This window comes from Passer domesticus, chromosome 10 (assembly GCF_036417665.1).
Source record: "Passer domesticus isolate bPasDom1 chromosome 10, bPasDom1.hap1, whole genome shotgun sequence".
Taxonomy (NCBI): Eukaryota; Metazoa; Chordata; class Aves; order Passeriformes; family Passeridae; genus Passer; species Passer domesticus.
The window spans coordinates 31,997,269-32,014,527 of NC_087483.1; the positions used below are offsets into that span (position 1 = coordinate 31,997,269).

General features: G+C 43.2%; 1 protein-coding gene across 1 annotated transcript in view; it reads right to left on the minus strand.

The window, feature by feature from the left end:
* Positions 1–17,259, minus strand: part of CLASP1 (cytoplasmic linker associated protein 1) — a 168,242-nt gene that overhangs the window by 4,903 nt on the left and 146,080 nt on the right. The window contains exons 35-40 of the mRNA XM_064434988.1: positions 16,018–16,168; positions 15,126–15,372; positions 14,176–14,366; positions 13,219–13,347; positions 2,840–3,046; positions 904–1,020 (exon numbers count right to left, since the gene is read on the minus strand). Of these exons, the coding sequence (XP_064291058.1) occupies positions 904–1,020; positions 2,840–3,046; positions 13,219–13,347; positions 14,176–14,366; positions 15,126–15,372; positions 16,018–16,168 (1,042 nt within the window). The remainder of the gene's footprint in view (positions 1–903; positions 1,021–2,839; positions 3,047–13,218; positions 13,348–14,175; positions 14,367–15,125; positions 15,373–16,017; positions 16,169–17,259) is intronic.

Here is a 17,259-nt window from a genome sequence, read left to right on the forward strand (position 1 = left end):
CATGAAAGAAATTATGACTTCAAAATGACACAATGAAGCCCTCCGAACTAAGTAGCTATTTATGTACACAATTTGTTTCAGAAACAAAACCTGGTGAATTCATCTTAAAAATGCATAGAAATCATGGGTATGAAGACTTAAAACAGCAGAAAAAAAATTGTGATGGCATGTTGAGAGCTCTGAAAAGCAATCAAACACCAACACAAAATTCTTGTCTGAAGGATAGAGTTGAATTAAGGGCTTGGTTTCACTTGCAGCATCAAGTCAGAATTTGAGTTTTGCAGCTTGTCTGACTCCAAGGTACAAAGTCCTTAGAAGGATCATTTGAGCTTGCTGTTGTCCCAGAAGGAAAGGGACACATGTGCCCTGCTGTTAAGAGTGAAGCTTTACCTGCATTTCTACCAGCCCTAATCACAGCTTGCTGCTGAGAGGACCTGCTCTCCCACCATCCCCATGCACTCCCATCACTCTCTGCATGAGGATGCCTGTGTGCCACAGAGCAGACTAAAAGCTATTTAATTTGTACTGCAGACCTGGTTTTCAGCCAGAGCAGCCAGCGGAGCCAGCTCACTGCACAATCACCTCTGGATGTAATGCCAAAGGAGGAAGGCAAATGTGGCTGGAGAAGGACCTGCTCAGAGGCAGCCTGCAGTTACACAAGATCAAATGTATCATAAAACCCATCTCCAAACACCATTAAAATTTGCTAAGTGGGATTTCAAATGCTCACACTGCTAAGCAGGTGCAGTGCTGCCCCTGTGGCATTTGTCAGGGTGAGACAGGATTTAATAGAGTTCAGAGAACCTGACCCAGAGCTGCAGTGAAGCCACTGGTCTGGCTGCTAGTAATAGCCAGCAGAATGGCTTGCAGTACCAAAACACCACAGACACATTACTCTTGTACCTTGCTTCCTGTGAGTTGTGCGAGATGAGGTTTCAGTTCTTCTCCAATTACTGAATAAATAGCCACTAAGCAAAATACACTGGCTTTTCTGACACTGCTCTCCGTGTTATCATAACCCTGGAAATGAGAGGAAAAGGTCAGAAGACAAACAGCACTCCCCAACACCCTTCCTGAGCAATACACTACAGAGCTGATGTGCATTTTGCTGACCTAAGAGATAAATTAAAAACCTCTGCTTAGCATAGCAGTTTGTAACCTGAATACTCAAAGAGTAAGAGAATGCCATCACCCTATCTGTTCCTTCTGTTATTACATATTACTGTCATGTTGTAAGTTATGGTTTCCTAACACAAGCTCAGGACTCTATCAGATACACACATCAGGACTCTGCCAGGAAAGCCAGAGGAGGGATGCAGCACAGCTGGGGCTGCCCCAGCTGCAGGGCCCAAGTACAGCCCAAAACAACAGTCTGCAATCCCCAAAGCACTGAGCTAGGAAAGCTGGAGACCTCGGTGAGCTCACAGAAAACAGCAAGCTATTGAGCATCAAGGTGGAGAAAAGGCTGAGCCTCCTCATCAGGACCAGGACAGCACCACAACTCTCCCCTGCCAAGCCCTGTTCTTCCATGGAGTCCCCATCTGTCCATGGGGAGCCTGCTCCAGGCTGTTGAGCTGCACACTTGTGCCCACAATGCTGCTGACACTCCTCGCCCCTCACCACTCTGCCGGGACCCTCAGCGTGGTAAACAAGCACAAAGGTGATTCTCTCCAACACAGCCCTGCAGCCAGGATCCCAAAATACTTCCCTAATGTAAGGAGTAAATTTCTTCCATTACTGAGTTTCTAAGGTAAGGAAGTATCTCAGGCAAACTACACTCTGAAACAATTAAAGTAAATAAAGAAGACAAACAAAATTGCCTTTTTAAAGGCATGCTGCTCTCAGACTTTTCCAGTGCATCAAATCTTCACTGTTCAGATTGTTGTCTCCAACAATGATGGCTAAAACCATTTTACAACAAAAGTTTAGATGAATACAGAATTGTCCAATTCCCAGAAGCTGAGATTTAAGAATTGCAAGAGCTGACACTACAAAGTTGGGAAGAATGCCAGGATGCATAAGGGGAATTTCTGACTTTGCTCTTGTCCTTCCAACATTTTAAGCTCACAATGAGGAGCCTCTTTATCCCAGTTCTCCATGGAAGTCTTACCCACCTAAACACATCTCCCCCTTTCACTCTGACTGATCTGTTCCTGTCACAGTCTCTCCCCAGTAAACACACACATTTTCTCTCCTTCCTCACTGCTACTTCACATATTTTCTTCTTGTTTGCAGCCCCATCCCAGCACTGCCAGCTCCTTGTGCAGGGGGCCAAAAGACAACACTGCTACAGCCAGTGCTCAAAGCTAAATCCACAGTGTACAACTAAGCCCTAGCCCTGGCAGAAACACAGCTCCCCACCCAGCCCGAGAGAGCTATGAAAGAGGCTGAATAAAGTCAGCAAGTAGCTTGCTCCTAATTTCAGAGAGAAAAGAGGAAAGGAGCAACCTGCCTGCTGGGATTCAAATTCAAGTGCAAAGTACCATCAAAGCACAGAACAGCTCAGCAGAATTAAAGGGGAATTAAAGGGGACTACAAGATGTACAGAGACAGTGTAAAATGTGGCTAACTCCTATACTCAAATTTATTTCATGGCTGCTACTAGCTTATTTGGGAGTCAGAAAAAGGCATCCAATTGTGGAATATCCATGTAAGAACCTGAGTTTTCCTTTCCTTAATATTAAAAGGATCAAAAACTCATATATAAAAATTTTACTTTAGCAAAAATTAAATGGCTTAATCTGGCCCTATAGGATCCATCATTCTCCTTCCCTTAGGGCAGAGATGTCACACATTAATGGTGGCTTGTGCTCAGGAGCAGTGACATGGGATTCTGTACCTGTAACAACCCAGGAATGATATCAGGTAGGAGCTGATGCAACGATTCCTTGGAAATCCTCTCGATGACTTTCGTTTGCATTTTGATGGCAGCTAAATTAATTGGATAATCTGCAGTCTGAATGATGGGGCAAAGCACCTTGATGCACTGCTCAGGGTGGATGGAACTCGCCAGGGTGGAAGCAGCTTCTTCAGCAGCTCTGACGACCTGAAATGAAAGTGGAGCAAACCCTTATGTTAATGAGGTCACACTTGACAGCCAGCACCACTGGTGTGTGCTAGGAATGACTGCCAGGAAATGCTTGGGGATGTTCATTAACAGATCTGCAGGAGGCTTTGTTGAGGGGCAACTGACTCTGAGACTTCACACCCTCTGTCTCCAGTGACATCTTTGTTCCAGCCAGGGGCAGGAAGTCCTTCCTGCCTAATGTAACTGTGTCAGAGTTGTGGCTAGGTTGAAAAAATTATCTGTCACCCAAGGCAGACAGGCACCACATCCCAGAAGGAGCAAGAGGATGACATCTCTCCAGCCACTGCCAAAGAACCCAAACCCAAACCCACCAGCTTAGACTTACATAAAAGGTTTCTCCTTAAGCATTATCACAAATGGCCCTGTGGCAGCTTCCAGTGTGCACCTCATGCTGAGTGGCACGTGCCATGCTGAGGCACCCATGGCAGCTGTGTCCTGCCCATCCCAGCTGAACTGCACTGCAGTCAAAGCCAGGGCACACACACAGGAGGCTTTAGGGAGTCCCTGACCAGGCAGCTCTGCTCTCAGCACACGTAACCCATCCAGGCAGCACTGGGATCACCACACAAAATGGGAGGAAGAACAAGTGGAAAGAGCAGCAGCACCCACCCTTTGCAACAAGCCCACACTGTAAAGCAGTCACACAAAGCAAGGGTGATGCTAAGTTCAACTCTGTCCAGAGAGAAAGCAGATTCACAACTTTCACTCTTCCCCAGCAGGTAGGACAGCTAGTTCAAAGAAGAAAGACCCAAATCTGGTCTCTCCTCCCAAGAGAATTTATTAATTTTACATTCTGCAGTAATTGGATAAAAAAGAACAGGATGGGAAGGCAGGTTTTCTTTTTTCAAGTGTCTGTGCTAATTGCCAGGCAACAAAATGAAGCTTCCTCTTGACTGCCCTCTTCCTGGCCACAAATAACACACTCTTTGCTCCTCGTGTTCTTGTTACAACACAAAAGATGGAGGATGCTTTTTCCCATCTCTCACTCCCCTCTTCTCAGGGCTTATTTTAAAGGGAGGGTAAATCCTGAGTAGACAGATGCCCCCATGGGCAGACTTAAATCCAACACCTCAACTTTAAGAAAGAAAAAATCACAAATCCTTATGTTTGGGATCTTCCAGCTAGTCCCAGGCAGTCCCTAACTAAACCATGAACATGAAAGCACCCCTCTTTCCTGGTTGTCTGGGAGGCTCAGGTGCCCAGCACCAGTTCTCTACCTGCTCCTAAACTGAACTACCTGGGGTTGTCTAAAGTCAATACTTTGAAACCAGCACCAGGAAATCTGTCCCAGGCAATCTGCAAAACAGAAAATAAATCAAACCACAGGTCTCCTGTCATTTAGGCTGAAGCCATGGCTGCTGAATTTGTGTTCTTCTCTCCCACACGCTGTGATGGCATCAAACTCAGGGACTCCTATTTGAGGAAGGCAACCTATGGACAGATGTAGCTCTATCAAAGCCTCAAAAGAAGGTGAGCTTTCATTATTTTTAAGCAACCACTGTGGATAATGCATGAACAAGGAGTAGCTAGAAGCTTATCTTAGTCCATGGACTACAAAACAGTAGGTTTGATTGACTTTTAAGATAACAGCAATTAATAGTGACCAGAAGGGATCATCTCCACCCACAGTCACAGCATCATAGCCATGCTGCTAACATTTATCTTCCACTCATGCTGAGAGCTACCTCCCTGAAACAGGACTGGCACAAGACACTTGTATTCCCAGGAAACAGCAGAACTCATCCACTTGGATTTTGGCACTCTCTAAGGCAGATCCAACAGCGAATGTGATCTCAGACACTTCACACAGCACAAATATTGCATGCAGCCAAGATATGGGCAGGATGGAGAAGCAACCTGAGATTTTGGACTGCTTCTGTACCAGGGCCCTATTTACAGACATAAAGCTGTCCAAGTGCTCCATTTACTTCAAGCTTTTCTCAGCATTTAATTATAACATTAAAACATATTTCAAAATGAATGGCAATCCACAATGTGGTCAATATTAAAAAAAAAAATCCTGAAAGATCTGTGAATGAGTAGCTATGCAGAACACAATGCTTGCTTTCCCACTCACAGGAAGTTTTCCCTCTTCCAGCTATGTCTTTGCTAATTTCTCTTCAATTTCACACATGAGAAGCATGAAAGTTTGTATGTTTCCACATAAGTTAGTACTAGCTTAGGAGCCAGCACTGTGTGATTTTGTGGGGAAAGAAGAGAAACACGCAAGTACTTTAGGGAAACCTAATGCCAGGCTTTGAAAGCACAGAGTGGAATTGCTGGAGTAGATTAAGCCAGGAGCTCCCAGGTCACTAAAGGAATCCACTTCCAGGCACTGCAGCTTCTGATGTCTGCTTTCCACAAATGATGGAAAGGATGAACTTAGAGGGCCCTGACACTTTACCATCAATTTAACTATTCACTAGCAAGCCACTAGCTAAAAACCCGCAAATATTACTATTTGAATGCAGGACACTTGGGATTTTGCTCTGCAGCAACACCAAACACTGATGGGAGGGTGTTTTCATACACTCAGAAAGAAAAGCTTGCACACATATCATAACACACTACAAGAAAACTGTAAAAAAATTAAACCTTATATTCTTTTGGTATCTTATTTGATAAAAAAGCAACAATATTTTAGTATAAACCTTAAATATTAATATATTTTAGTATAAACCACAGATCAGCTAGCCTCTGGTCTCAAACACACAACCATTAAAAAAAAGCAGTAGGTGAAAAATTTAATGAATATTCAATCTGGGTTTCAGCTCCATATCCTCTTTGCACACAGTATAGTATGTCTATTAAGTTGAAGGTATGATGCAAGTCCATGAGACAAAAAGCCTATTAACCAATTTCAAGCACAAGGAGCATTAAAATACAGTGACAATTTTTCACAAAATAAGCAAGAATTCAACAGCAACAAAGGTCATACCTCTTTTGCCCATCAAAAGGTGAGTAAGGAAAGTTGTGAAGGTACAGCAATTATTTATGCCCCTGACAGTTCTGATTTCAGCACTGCTGCCCAGTTCTAGCACAGATGTGGCTACCTTTAGGCCATGGCTGGCTATTTCACATGCCTTCCCCCCAAACACAGGAGGATGCATTACACATGTCCAGCATGACAGGAGCTTGTAAATGTGACAACACCAGGGAGACTTCCAAGCCTCCCATGAGCACATCTGGCAGAAAGAGCCTGCATCTCAGCCACACTTCACAAACCCCCTGAGCTGTGATTAACTTTAATAACATGCTCAGGTCTCACTGACATCAACAGGATTCCAGCATGTGCTTACTTGCTTGTCTGGATGAGAGCCTCTGCAGGTAAGCAGCTCCTGGCTCCCTGGGGAAGCACCAGCAGGTGACAGGGCGTAGGAAGGGGTAGGGCAATACTAGCTGACAGTGAGCCAAAGTGAAAAACTCATCCCTGCTGGCACAGGAAGCCAAATGCCACCATTTTGCAATGCAAGAACCAGCCCTGTCCTTGCTCCCGGCTTTGGCAAAACAAAACACTCAGCCACCCAGAGAGACTCTGCATCCCATGAAGGGCTCTCAGTATTCACCCAACTGGCTCAGAGCTCCACTCACCTGGCACTGCCAGAGAAATCAGCAGCATTTCCAAAGAGAGGGAAGAGCATTATCAAAAGGTACAGCCTGCCAGGTCATTTGGCAACAACAACATGCAATTGTAATAGAGTTTAGAGAAGACATTTTGCCATGAGGCACAACGCTCGTGCCTTGCAAATTGTACATACCTTACAGTATCAAAAAATCAAGTATCATTTTTAATCAGGGCTTTAACCTGACCAGCAAAGTGAAACAACCTTAAAAGGAGTGGGAGAAATGAATAAGCAGGATCAAGGAACAGGTCTTCCTCCCAGCTTTGAAGGCAAGATCAACAGATGCACATGGGGAAGTGACAGGAAAGGCTCGTACTAACAGTGACACCACAATAAGAGGTGTCTATGTAATCTACCCTTTAAGCCCAAGAAAATGAAAGGGCTGTTTGCTACGTGCTCAGACTGGGGAGCTTGCTGTCACAAGAGGATTAGAAGTTAGACAAGTTAACCAAAGGAAAAAAAAAGCCAACCCACACAGGGAGGCAAGGCAGAACCATTCACACGGAAAGGCTTTAAGACAGCTGGAAGGGGGAAGAATGTCCACAGGGAAGCATCACTGTATGCTTGCTTCTTGCTAGTGAGTCAGGTAGGGTATCAAGTGAAGCAAGATTTTTGTCTGACCTAATATAATTACTCTTTGGAATCTCAGAGGTACAAAATAAAAGTAGAAAAGCCATCAAATGATGACGGCAGCTGGAAGCAGCAGGTTCAAAAAGGTGGCTATGAAGCAAGATGTGCAAGACTACAGAGCCTGCAGTTCTTTAAAAGCACAGACACTAAGCTGTATGTAAGGTATGTCACAAACATGATTTTACCTCCCAGTAAAAGCTTAGAGCAAACCATGGCTTGAACTGGATAGTTTGACATCGTTCAACACAGGGCAGGTAGCCCTGGAATGAAGATCTAAGAGATAGCTCTTGGCCTTAAAGCAGCAGGTTTTTCTCCTTTCTAAAGGCTTACCTTATGCTCTTCACACTGGAGACTAGATTCAGCCTGACTTTTGCTGCCATAACATGAGCTCTGTGTGCTGGAGGGTTCCTTGAAAGACATCTGTGATGCACTAAGACTTTCTAGTGTGTCTCAAGAAAAAGAAGTTTTTATACTTCCACCCAGTTTGCTTTAGGGAAAGAGCCATATTCACATGCACAAAGCCAGCGAGGTGTAGCACACAGAAAGCTGTTCACCTCTAGCAATGCCTTCCTTAATGCTACCAAGGAGTAAACTTCTTGTTAGGCAGTAACAGGTCAGGCAGTCCCAGGAATATGCATGGGAATTGCTTCCTGATTTCAGTGTGAGGGGATCTGCTGATGTGCAGCATTAGTGTGATCAACACAGTGACCTGTCACAGAGCCTTGTCTTCGGACAAAAAAGCACACTGGAATGATCAAAGTTCATCAAAATTTGCTGCACAAACTTTGGGTGACAATCCCCACTGGTTTACCTGGTTCACAGGTGGCACTGCAGCCACAGGATGCTGTTCACTAACGACAGCCAGAGCTCAGACTCCCTTTTTCCACTCAATTTCTTCTGCCTAGCTACTACACCTCATGCATTAACACGTTGCTTGCTGCCTGATGGCTGCAGCAACCAGTTTACTAGTTTTGATAGGTTCATTTCTGCTTTAAAGGGACACAAAGTACTGGAAAACAAGTAAAGGAAAATGTCCTGACTCCCCTAAGGCATGCCATGTTCATAGGCTACAGAGGGCATCAGTGTAACACGTAGGGATCTCAGCAAAGCAGCACCTGGATGAGAGCTTCCCACAGGAGCTTAAGCTCCTTTGGGAAATACTTTGGGAGTACTTTGGGAGTATTTTGCCATGATTGCTAGTTACAGTGTCTTTGCAGCAGGTTGTAGAGGACGAGGCAGTGCAGGCAAAGCCCCACTGAAAGTTCAGAGCCTTTCTACACCGCTGTGAAACACACAGAGTGCCAGAGAAGTTATTAAGCAGAAGAACAAGGTTTTGCTTTCAGGCTTATGAGGCATGTGGCTGTGCTTCTGAGCCAATTTTTGCCATCTACAGGTGGTTACTTAAAGCCTGTATAATCTAAGCTGGAGGGGAAGGAGGTTTACCAGTACCTAGTCAGGCAAACTCCCATCCCTGAAGGCTTTACAGTCTAATTCAGACAGGAACAAACAATTATGGACTTGGCTTCAAAGCAGGAAGTGGACTCAGCAATGGGGAGTGCTAAGGAGATGAAAAAACAGTGTGATTTTTATAAGGCTTCAGAGATGAAATAGATTAGACTGCTTCTCCTGGGCACTAAACATTTGAAATGTATTGGGAAACTGAAAAGGCACATAAATATATATTATGAAACATCAGTGACTGCCCAGTTGCAGCACTTGGTAGCTTCCAGCATAGACTAGGTAACAATTAATCTTCAAGACTATGATCTCTCAGTGCTTTTCTTTTTGCAGAAACCTACATAGATCATACCATCATCAGAGGACAGTTACAAGACATACACGTCAGAGGCCAATCTGAAAGCACCTCAGCAAGATAATAAAAAATACTGACAGGTAATGGGCACCTGATTTCTTCTTCTTCTCCCTCTTTCAGAGGGTTACAACAAAGAATGTACAATAATGTACAATAAGCATCCCAATTATGCTTATGGAGTTTCTATATAATAAAATACAGAAATTAGATATCTAAGATATGGCAGAGGATCCTTTCCTTGCACACAGAAAACAGACATCAGTTAAGTCTATAGGATTTGTGCCAGAGACAGAAGCAGGGAATTAGTTATCCTATGATTTCTAACTCTGCTGCTGATTTCTAAGGTATTAAACTATTTCTGTTTTAAAACACTCAACAATAAGAAATTATCCTCATTTTGCTGGCATGAATCTGAAGCAATGTCATTATCAGTGGTATGGGGTCAGCAAGCAGCATCTCTCCTTAGTTATGGGTGAGTAACTACACTGGAACAAATGAGTTAATATTAACTAATTGGCAACAGAAAGATGGTTCTCTTCCAAACAACTACAAACAAAGACTGATAAAAATCAACAAGATTTAATATCATCCACAACTTCAATTATGTTCTAATGCTCCTAAAGTAAGTGAAAGGCATTTACATGCCAACCCCCCTAAATGCTTCCAGTTATGACTGAAGCAAGCTTGACTCTTTACATCACCCCATTAAATCAACAGCATTGAACAGACTGTTGTACTACAAACAGTATAAAAACAGGACAAAGCTTAAAAAATGCAAACTAAACATGAATCCCAACCCAGAGCCCTCTAGTCTGTAGCCTAGGGTTACATTAATTTTGACCTGCTGCTGAGGTCTGTGCTTTGCCAATCTCCTGCATTTGCACTCACAACAAGGTGTGACTGAGTTCCAACTCCATGTACCAACTTTTCCTCTCCCGTATCCCTGGGGGTAAGTGTGGTGCTCTCAGCTGTGCTGCTCTGCTGATCCCAGACCTTGCCTTCAGCAACAGAAGGCAGACGATTTTTAGCCATGGCAAAGACCCAACTGGCTAAAGACTTCTGCTTGGCCTTGGAAAAACAGCCAATTATCCAGGCATCCCAAAATATCCAACTATGATACCACTGCTTTGATACTTCCAACTATGTCATCTGGAATAAAGTCAAAGGCCTTTTCTTGTTTAAAAAAGAAAAGAAGCTTTAACTAATATCAGCACTCAGCTGGGGGAGGGGGTGATATCTGCTGGTTGGTGAATATATTGGTTTTGACATTTGATGTTTCCTGGTGATGTTGAACAACAGCAATATTGGCATTTCTGTAGACAAAAAAACTTTCCTGATTTCCAAAGAACTGCCTCTTACTGTGAATTCCTGGAGACAGTACCCAACCTTAACAGTTCTGCTCCTCTTCAAATTCCCTTTGCTCAGTCACTTTAGATTGGTCTCTGTGGGTCACATATAATTGAAAATGCGAGGAGTAGCTGGGAGCAATTAGCAGTCCCTGTGCTGAAGGGAAAATTCAGGTAAAAAAGACTGAAACAGAGACAGCTGGCTCAAAACAGACATTTTCTCCTAACTTACACAGCCTGTTGCACACCAAATTATCAAATCATAACCAAGGATCACTTTTGTCTTCTGCTACAAGGCAGAAGCAGCCCAGAAACATAATGAACTGGAGTGTCATCTTACCAGGACATCACTGACACAAAGATTAACCCTTTCCCAACTAAATTATATACCAGCTTTTCTTGAAATAGTTCTTACAGTCTAGGGGAAGATTTGATTTTATGTAGTTTAAGGACAGTGCAACCACTCCCTTTAACACTGCTGTGATATAGCGAGAAAGAAAGCTGTAGAACAGACTGCTCAGGACTTCCTTTCCCTCTTCAGCTATCCTTTGAAAGTGCCCTTCACTCACAAACTGGTGAATCCTCATTTAATCTCCTGCTCAGTGGGGTCCAGTCAAAGGGCAGCTCCTCCTCCCCTCCTGGAGAGAGCAGTGCAGCAAAGTCAGCAGTGGGAGCGAGCTGGAGGGCCACCAGGGGAAGGGAACTTGTGACCTCCTGGCTCTAGGCTATGAGTTTGACCAACTGAGCCATGCCCAAATGATCTCTCAGTTAATTTTTCACAGACTTGACTGAATCAGCAAGTCCCAGCTGCAGGTAAAGCTACTTCGAGCATATTCCCAGGTATATATTTAGCCTAGCTCATGTGGATACTCAAGTGCAGGTACCTTTCTTAAATTCAGGAATGCTGATATCCTCAAACCACAGACAGAGAGATGATGCCTTTCCTGGGTTGCATCATGGTTCTGACAGCCTCATTTACACAGGGATCAGAAAATACTCACACACAGAATGAGTATTCTGTGTATGAGAATCCAGAACCACTGCTCCCACTTAATACAGCTGTCACCCAAAGGTCCACTGCAGCAGATGATGTCTCATTCTGAAGCAAACATGGCAAATCAAAGCCACACTATGTGCAGCACAGCAGCTACTTGCTGAGCACAGCACAGCTCAATTATTCTATAAAGAAGTGCCAGGACTCCCACCTCTCATTCCCGGTTTGAGTTTATCTTTGCCTGCTTCTCCCTGGGAGGCACCTCATGCAAATCCTGAAGAACCTTTCCACACCACAAGAATACAGAGGCATAAAGCATGGTGTTTTCAACATTAGTCTTGATTTCTGTAAAACCCATCAGTCCCACAAGGACAGTGAATTCTGAGGGGCATTAAAAACAATGCCAGGGACAATCTGGAAAGGTCCTGCTAGAAATGTTAGTTCTGGAGGATTCTCAGACAAAAAAATACGAAGGGCACTGAGTCAAGGTGAGCTGAGAAGCATGCAAGCAGGAAAACTTGCCAATAAAAGGCACTCCTTCAGAACATAATGTTTTGTCTGACTGCTTTATCAAAAAATCAATTTACAACTGCTTCTTACTACTCTGAACTGAAAAAGACAAGGGTGCAAAGGCTCTAAATCAAGAAGAGGAAGATAGGCAGAGTAGGGAAGCCCTCATTCACTAAAGCATTAAACATTTTCTACTTTTACATTTTAGAGAAATCCAGACTGTTATTTTCTTTCCCTGAGAGTGTTTGTTGTTTGGCTGTTTTGATTTTCAAGCAGTGTAATTTCTGCTACCCATGGTTAAAATAATCTTGTGTCGGTCACCCAATGCTCTGGAGCAGTCGGTCTATTTTATTAATCTTTTCATGGCCAAATATCTTCAGAGATGCCTAAAACAGCTAATTTACAATAATCCTGTTGTAGAGAAGAATAAATGCCTTAGATTTCAAATCAAGGACTTTGGTAGCAAAACTATCACAGACTGATAGGGAAATTCTGGCAACACTTTCCAGAAGGTTTAGTTCAAACTTCCATCATGCATGAGGTAGATTAAAAGATCCAACTTAGAAATCAATCTACAAAGATGAACTTTAAATGTAATTTGAATTGATCTACTTAAAATGTTATCATGTCCCTTTATTCTTGCTTTACTTCAGAATACTTTCAGTTTTGTATATATGAGTTCTCTCACAAAAAGGAAAATGCAATTCACCCCTCCCTTTGCTTCCTCCTCTGCCACTGCAGCATGGCCTCTGTCCATTTTCTCCTGTTACTCACCAGTTCCCAGTTTCAGCATTCAGTTTTCACACATAATTCTGCTTGAACAAGCCTTTGTTTTCCCCAGTACATTTTGTATTCTTACCTGTACACACAGAGGCAGCACAGTGCCCCCAGCATGCTCTAAAAAGTAATTAAATACGCACTTTTTTCCTATAGTTCTCAACCTCTCCCAGAATAAGCAGAGAAATCCTGGGAAATTAACACAGTGGCATACCACTCCAGACAGCTCCAAGTCCATATAAATAGCTCTGACAGCCTCCACTTTTTTCCTCACTGTTTCAGCATGTAAAAATCCTGTCTCTTCATACCTGGGAGACTGAATACTGATTTGTTCCACTGTCGAGATGGTTCAGCACATTTGCCTGTTAAGCCTCACAGGTCCTACATTTCTTCAGCAGGTCCATATTGCTTTTCCAGTAGCTGAAAGGCTCACTCACCTCCTTGTGGGAATCCTTATGTGCTTCCAGTGTTTTCATGATAGTCAACTCCGCATAGTTCTTAAACCTCGCCGGCTGGTTCCGCAGGATCTCCCGCAGGACTCGCAGCGCCAGGGCTCTGATTGAATGCTGTGCCAGGAAAAACAGACATGAGAAAGAGATTAGAAAGAGTCACTTCTCAAAATTGTAGATTGATGTGAATTCTCATGGTTCATCAGAAATTTGCATGGCTCCCTACGCCACCAGCTCCAGTGGAATCAATGTAACAAAATTCAGTATTGGGCTCCTTGCTTGCTCTTGCACAAAAAGCCACATAAAATGACTGTTCTCACATATACAAGACTCTGAATGACTACTTTCCTAAATTCCATATTCTTTTGGCAATAAAGTACAAATTTTTACTCACAGGAGGACATCTACATGATCAACTACCAAACATTTTTAACATTTCAAAACAAGATCCTTTATAAAAGCAGCTTGTTCTTGATGACATTTTTACAAGAGACAGAGACTCATCCCATGAGAGCTAATACTCTGGGTCTTTAAACCACCCAGGGAAAAAAATCAATTTATTCTAGAATGCCTTTATTCTCCTGGCTGGGAATGGGTATAATATAGCTAAGAGCTTGTAACTTCACCCTAACTCAGAAGAGAGTAAAGTCTTGACAGTTTTTTACTAGACTAGAACTTCTTTTCTGATTCTTGTTCAATTTCCAGCTATTTATTAGTAACACTCTGGAGGGAGGGGGAAAAACTGGGACATTCTGGAGTATCTTAAAACTCATCACTGAACAGTGTCAGGAGTCACTGAAAACTAAAGTAGAGTTGTCAACCTTCAAAAGAAAAAAATAAGCAGTATCACTGATGAGTGGCAGGTTTCATTTAAACTGGTGTGTAGGAATTATTACCCAAGATGAAGCAATGGACAGGAGAGTTAAGACAAAATCTACAGCTCACATCTTTGTCTCCAAGTGTTTCCAGCAGCAAGAGCAGAATGGTTTTGAAATGCTCCTCCCAAACTCCAAGATTATCTTCTCTTGTGATCTTTAGCAATTCCAGGAGAGCTGCTTTCCGCTCCTCCACCCGCTCGTTGTGGTTGGAGAGCTCCTTCAGAAGATCAGCCACCAAATCCGAATGGTCAATGGGTACTTCTAGGACAAATGGCAGCAAATCATTTGGAGAAATGGGGAAAAGATCAAAGGTGCTAAGACTGCTCAGCTTCTATGGAATAAGGTTCATGTAACAAGGGGACCCCCAAAAATGCATCTACTTCCAGGTGGTCTCACTCAAGCAGGCAACAGAATCAGACTAGCCCATAATTTAACCTGAGTTCATAGCATGGCTCATGCATCTGCACACGGCTTCCAATGAACCAGGAAGAGATGACAATTGGATTTCTTCCAGTTCCAACAATTACTTCTACAAGATGAGAACTGCCGTGGCTTTTCCCAGACACACACACCCAAAACCAATGGTCACATGTATGACCTTTAGATTAAAGTACAGTGACTCATTAGTGTACTGCAAAAGAATAAAGCTGATGTGTAGCTGCACTTAAATGAAGTCAAACACTCAATAACAACAAGCTGTTGAGTGAGCCACGAAGAGGGGAAGGTCCCAAATCAGTGTCCCTACAGATGCATGTGGATGCTTAAGGGAGTAGTTTACAGGAAACCCCAGGCAAACAAGAATCAAAACCGCAGTGTAACATTTTTTCTCAGTAGCTGCAGATGAGGTTCTGCTGGGACATGAGACCAAAGGGTATTTCACCCCAAGCCTCCACTCAGATGCAGCGTAACACACAACACATGCACAGGCAGGCACGTATCTGAGGGCACCATCTGTACACAAAGACACCAAGGAGGCAGCGAGCTGCCCGCAGTGCTGCGAGGTGAGCGGGTACAAACCATCCCGAAGCTGATCCATGTCATCGTCGAACACTGCTTCCTTCAGGGCCGTCTTGTCGTACGTGTTGATGGTGTCAGCGTAAGGATAGGGGTTGTACTCCCGAGCGCGCGGCCCTGAGAAGGCGCGGGGAGGCTGCGTGTTCAGCAGGGAGGTTTTGTTATCCAGAGCCATCCTTCCGCCCTCCACCATGTCACTGCCTCCACGGACATCGCCACTAGGGAGAGCAAGGCCACCATCCCGAGACACCTAGGGGAATCAAAGAGAGAGCAGAAAGGTTTGTGCTAAATTGTATGGAAACTGTAGCATTTTTGGAGTCCACTCACCAACAGGAAAAGGCACAGATTTACATGTATTATTTATACATAACACTTATGTAAAACTTTGATTATTACCTCTTTCCTTCACACAACTACACCTGCTCAAAAATATCTCATGATCACAGTTTCTGTAACCACTCTTGCAGGATAAGATACTGCATGAGCTGTGCACTCGGAGTGATCACAGGTCCTAAGCCTGTGAGGGAAACCACCCATGCATTTCAAGAACTAACATTTCCCATGACAGACCTGACTACACACACTCTATGCAACAGCCAGCACTGAGCCATGCTGAGCCTGAGGAACACTAGCACTGCTTCCATCCTTCATGGCACTTGCACAGAAGCCCAGTGAGCACATTCCACAGGAGGCCAGAGTTCAAAGGGAGCCAAGGGAAACAGTCAGTGAAACCCCATAATTAAGGTATAAGAAGGTAACAACCAATAAGCAGAAGATGCCTGTAAGAATACAGCAGGAATAACTGAATTTTGTGCACCAACAATCCACAAATAGGTTTGATCACAATGTTTTAAAATTTCATCTATCAGGGGACGGTAAACAACGGAATACTTACAATGTCACAGTCCTTCTTTCCATCACGTTTGATTGGCTCATTCAGGTCCTCTTGACTACGGAAACTAAATTTCTCAATTGCTTCTGTGACTCCACGAAGAGAGCTGTAGATTTCATCAGAGTTTAGGTTCTCCGTGTCATAATCCAGCATACTAAAGACCAAACGTATATGAAATGTTACAAATGAAACTGGAATCCGCTTCTGACTGTCAATAAAAACAAGCTGGAGACATATGGTTTGGAGTGCCCTTTCTAACAGTGACTTGTAACACAACATGGATGGAATCAAAGCAGAGTTCAGGTCTGAGCTGCCCCTCAAATGGGGCTAAAACAAGGAGAACACATTGCTGTAAGTGAAGGAAAAACAGGTCCACTGTTTGTGACATTCAGTAAGTATGCTACCTTCTGTAAACCAAAAACCCTATCCCCAGTGTGGCAGGGTGTAATTTAAAAAGGAAAATAATATCAGTCACTATAAGAACTCAAGTGGTTATGACAGCTGGTGGAAATGAAATCAGTGAAATTTAAGTTTAATAATATAAGAAACTATGACAGATTTAAATGGAAAGGAAAATGTAACTTGACATAAACCTTAGTCTAACAAGGCCCATTTTAATTTATAAAGTAGTAAAACCTAACACACTAACACAGTGCCTTGATGAAAACAGTATTTCAGTATTTGGCCTAAGTTTGGGAATTCTCTCACTCAAACCTGACACTTTCTTGCAGTTTATCTGCTCTTCAGAAATTTCTCAGAAACAAAACGCAAAAGTTTTGGGGTTCCTGGAGGAGTTATCCAAAATAAAGTCCCATGATAAAATGCCTTACATGCAAGGGCAGATGGAATTAAAAGATCTGGCTTAAGAGAAGTTCCTATAATCTTTGAGAAAATAAAAAAGCATTATTGGCAGGGCTTTGCTCTATCTAGGAGTTGTGTTTGCATGACAATCACTAAATTAATAGATTCAGCAAGAGAGAACAATTTCTGGCTGAGTCTCAGATCTCAGTAGAGCCAGAAGCAAGTACACTGAATCAGACATTTACATCAAGTTGTTTGTCAATAAATGGCAAGAAGTGGCTCCCTGCAGTTGTGAATTACTATTTCATAACATTTTGGGAAGAATGACAAGATGGGCTTGGAGGCAGATGGCTGAACTGAGTTGTGTTCCTTTTCCACAAAAGAAAGATTCCCTATGAGGTGGGTGGGGGGAAAACCCAAACAAACAAACAAACAAGAAAATCC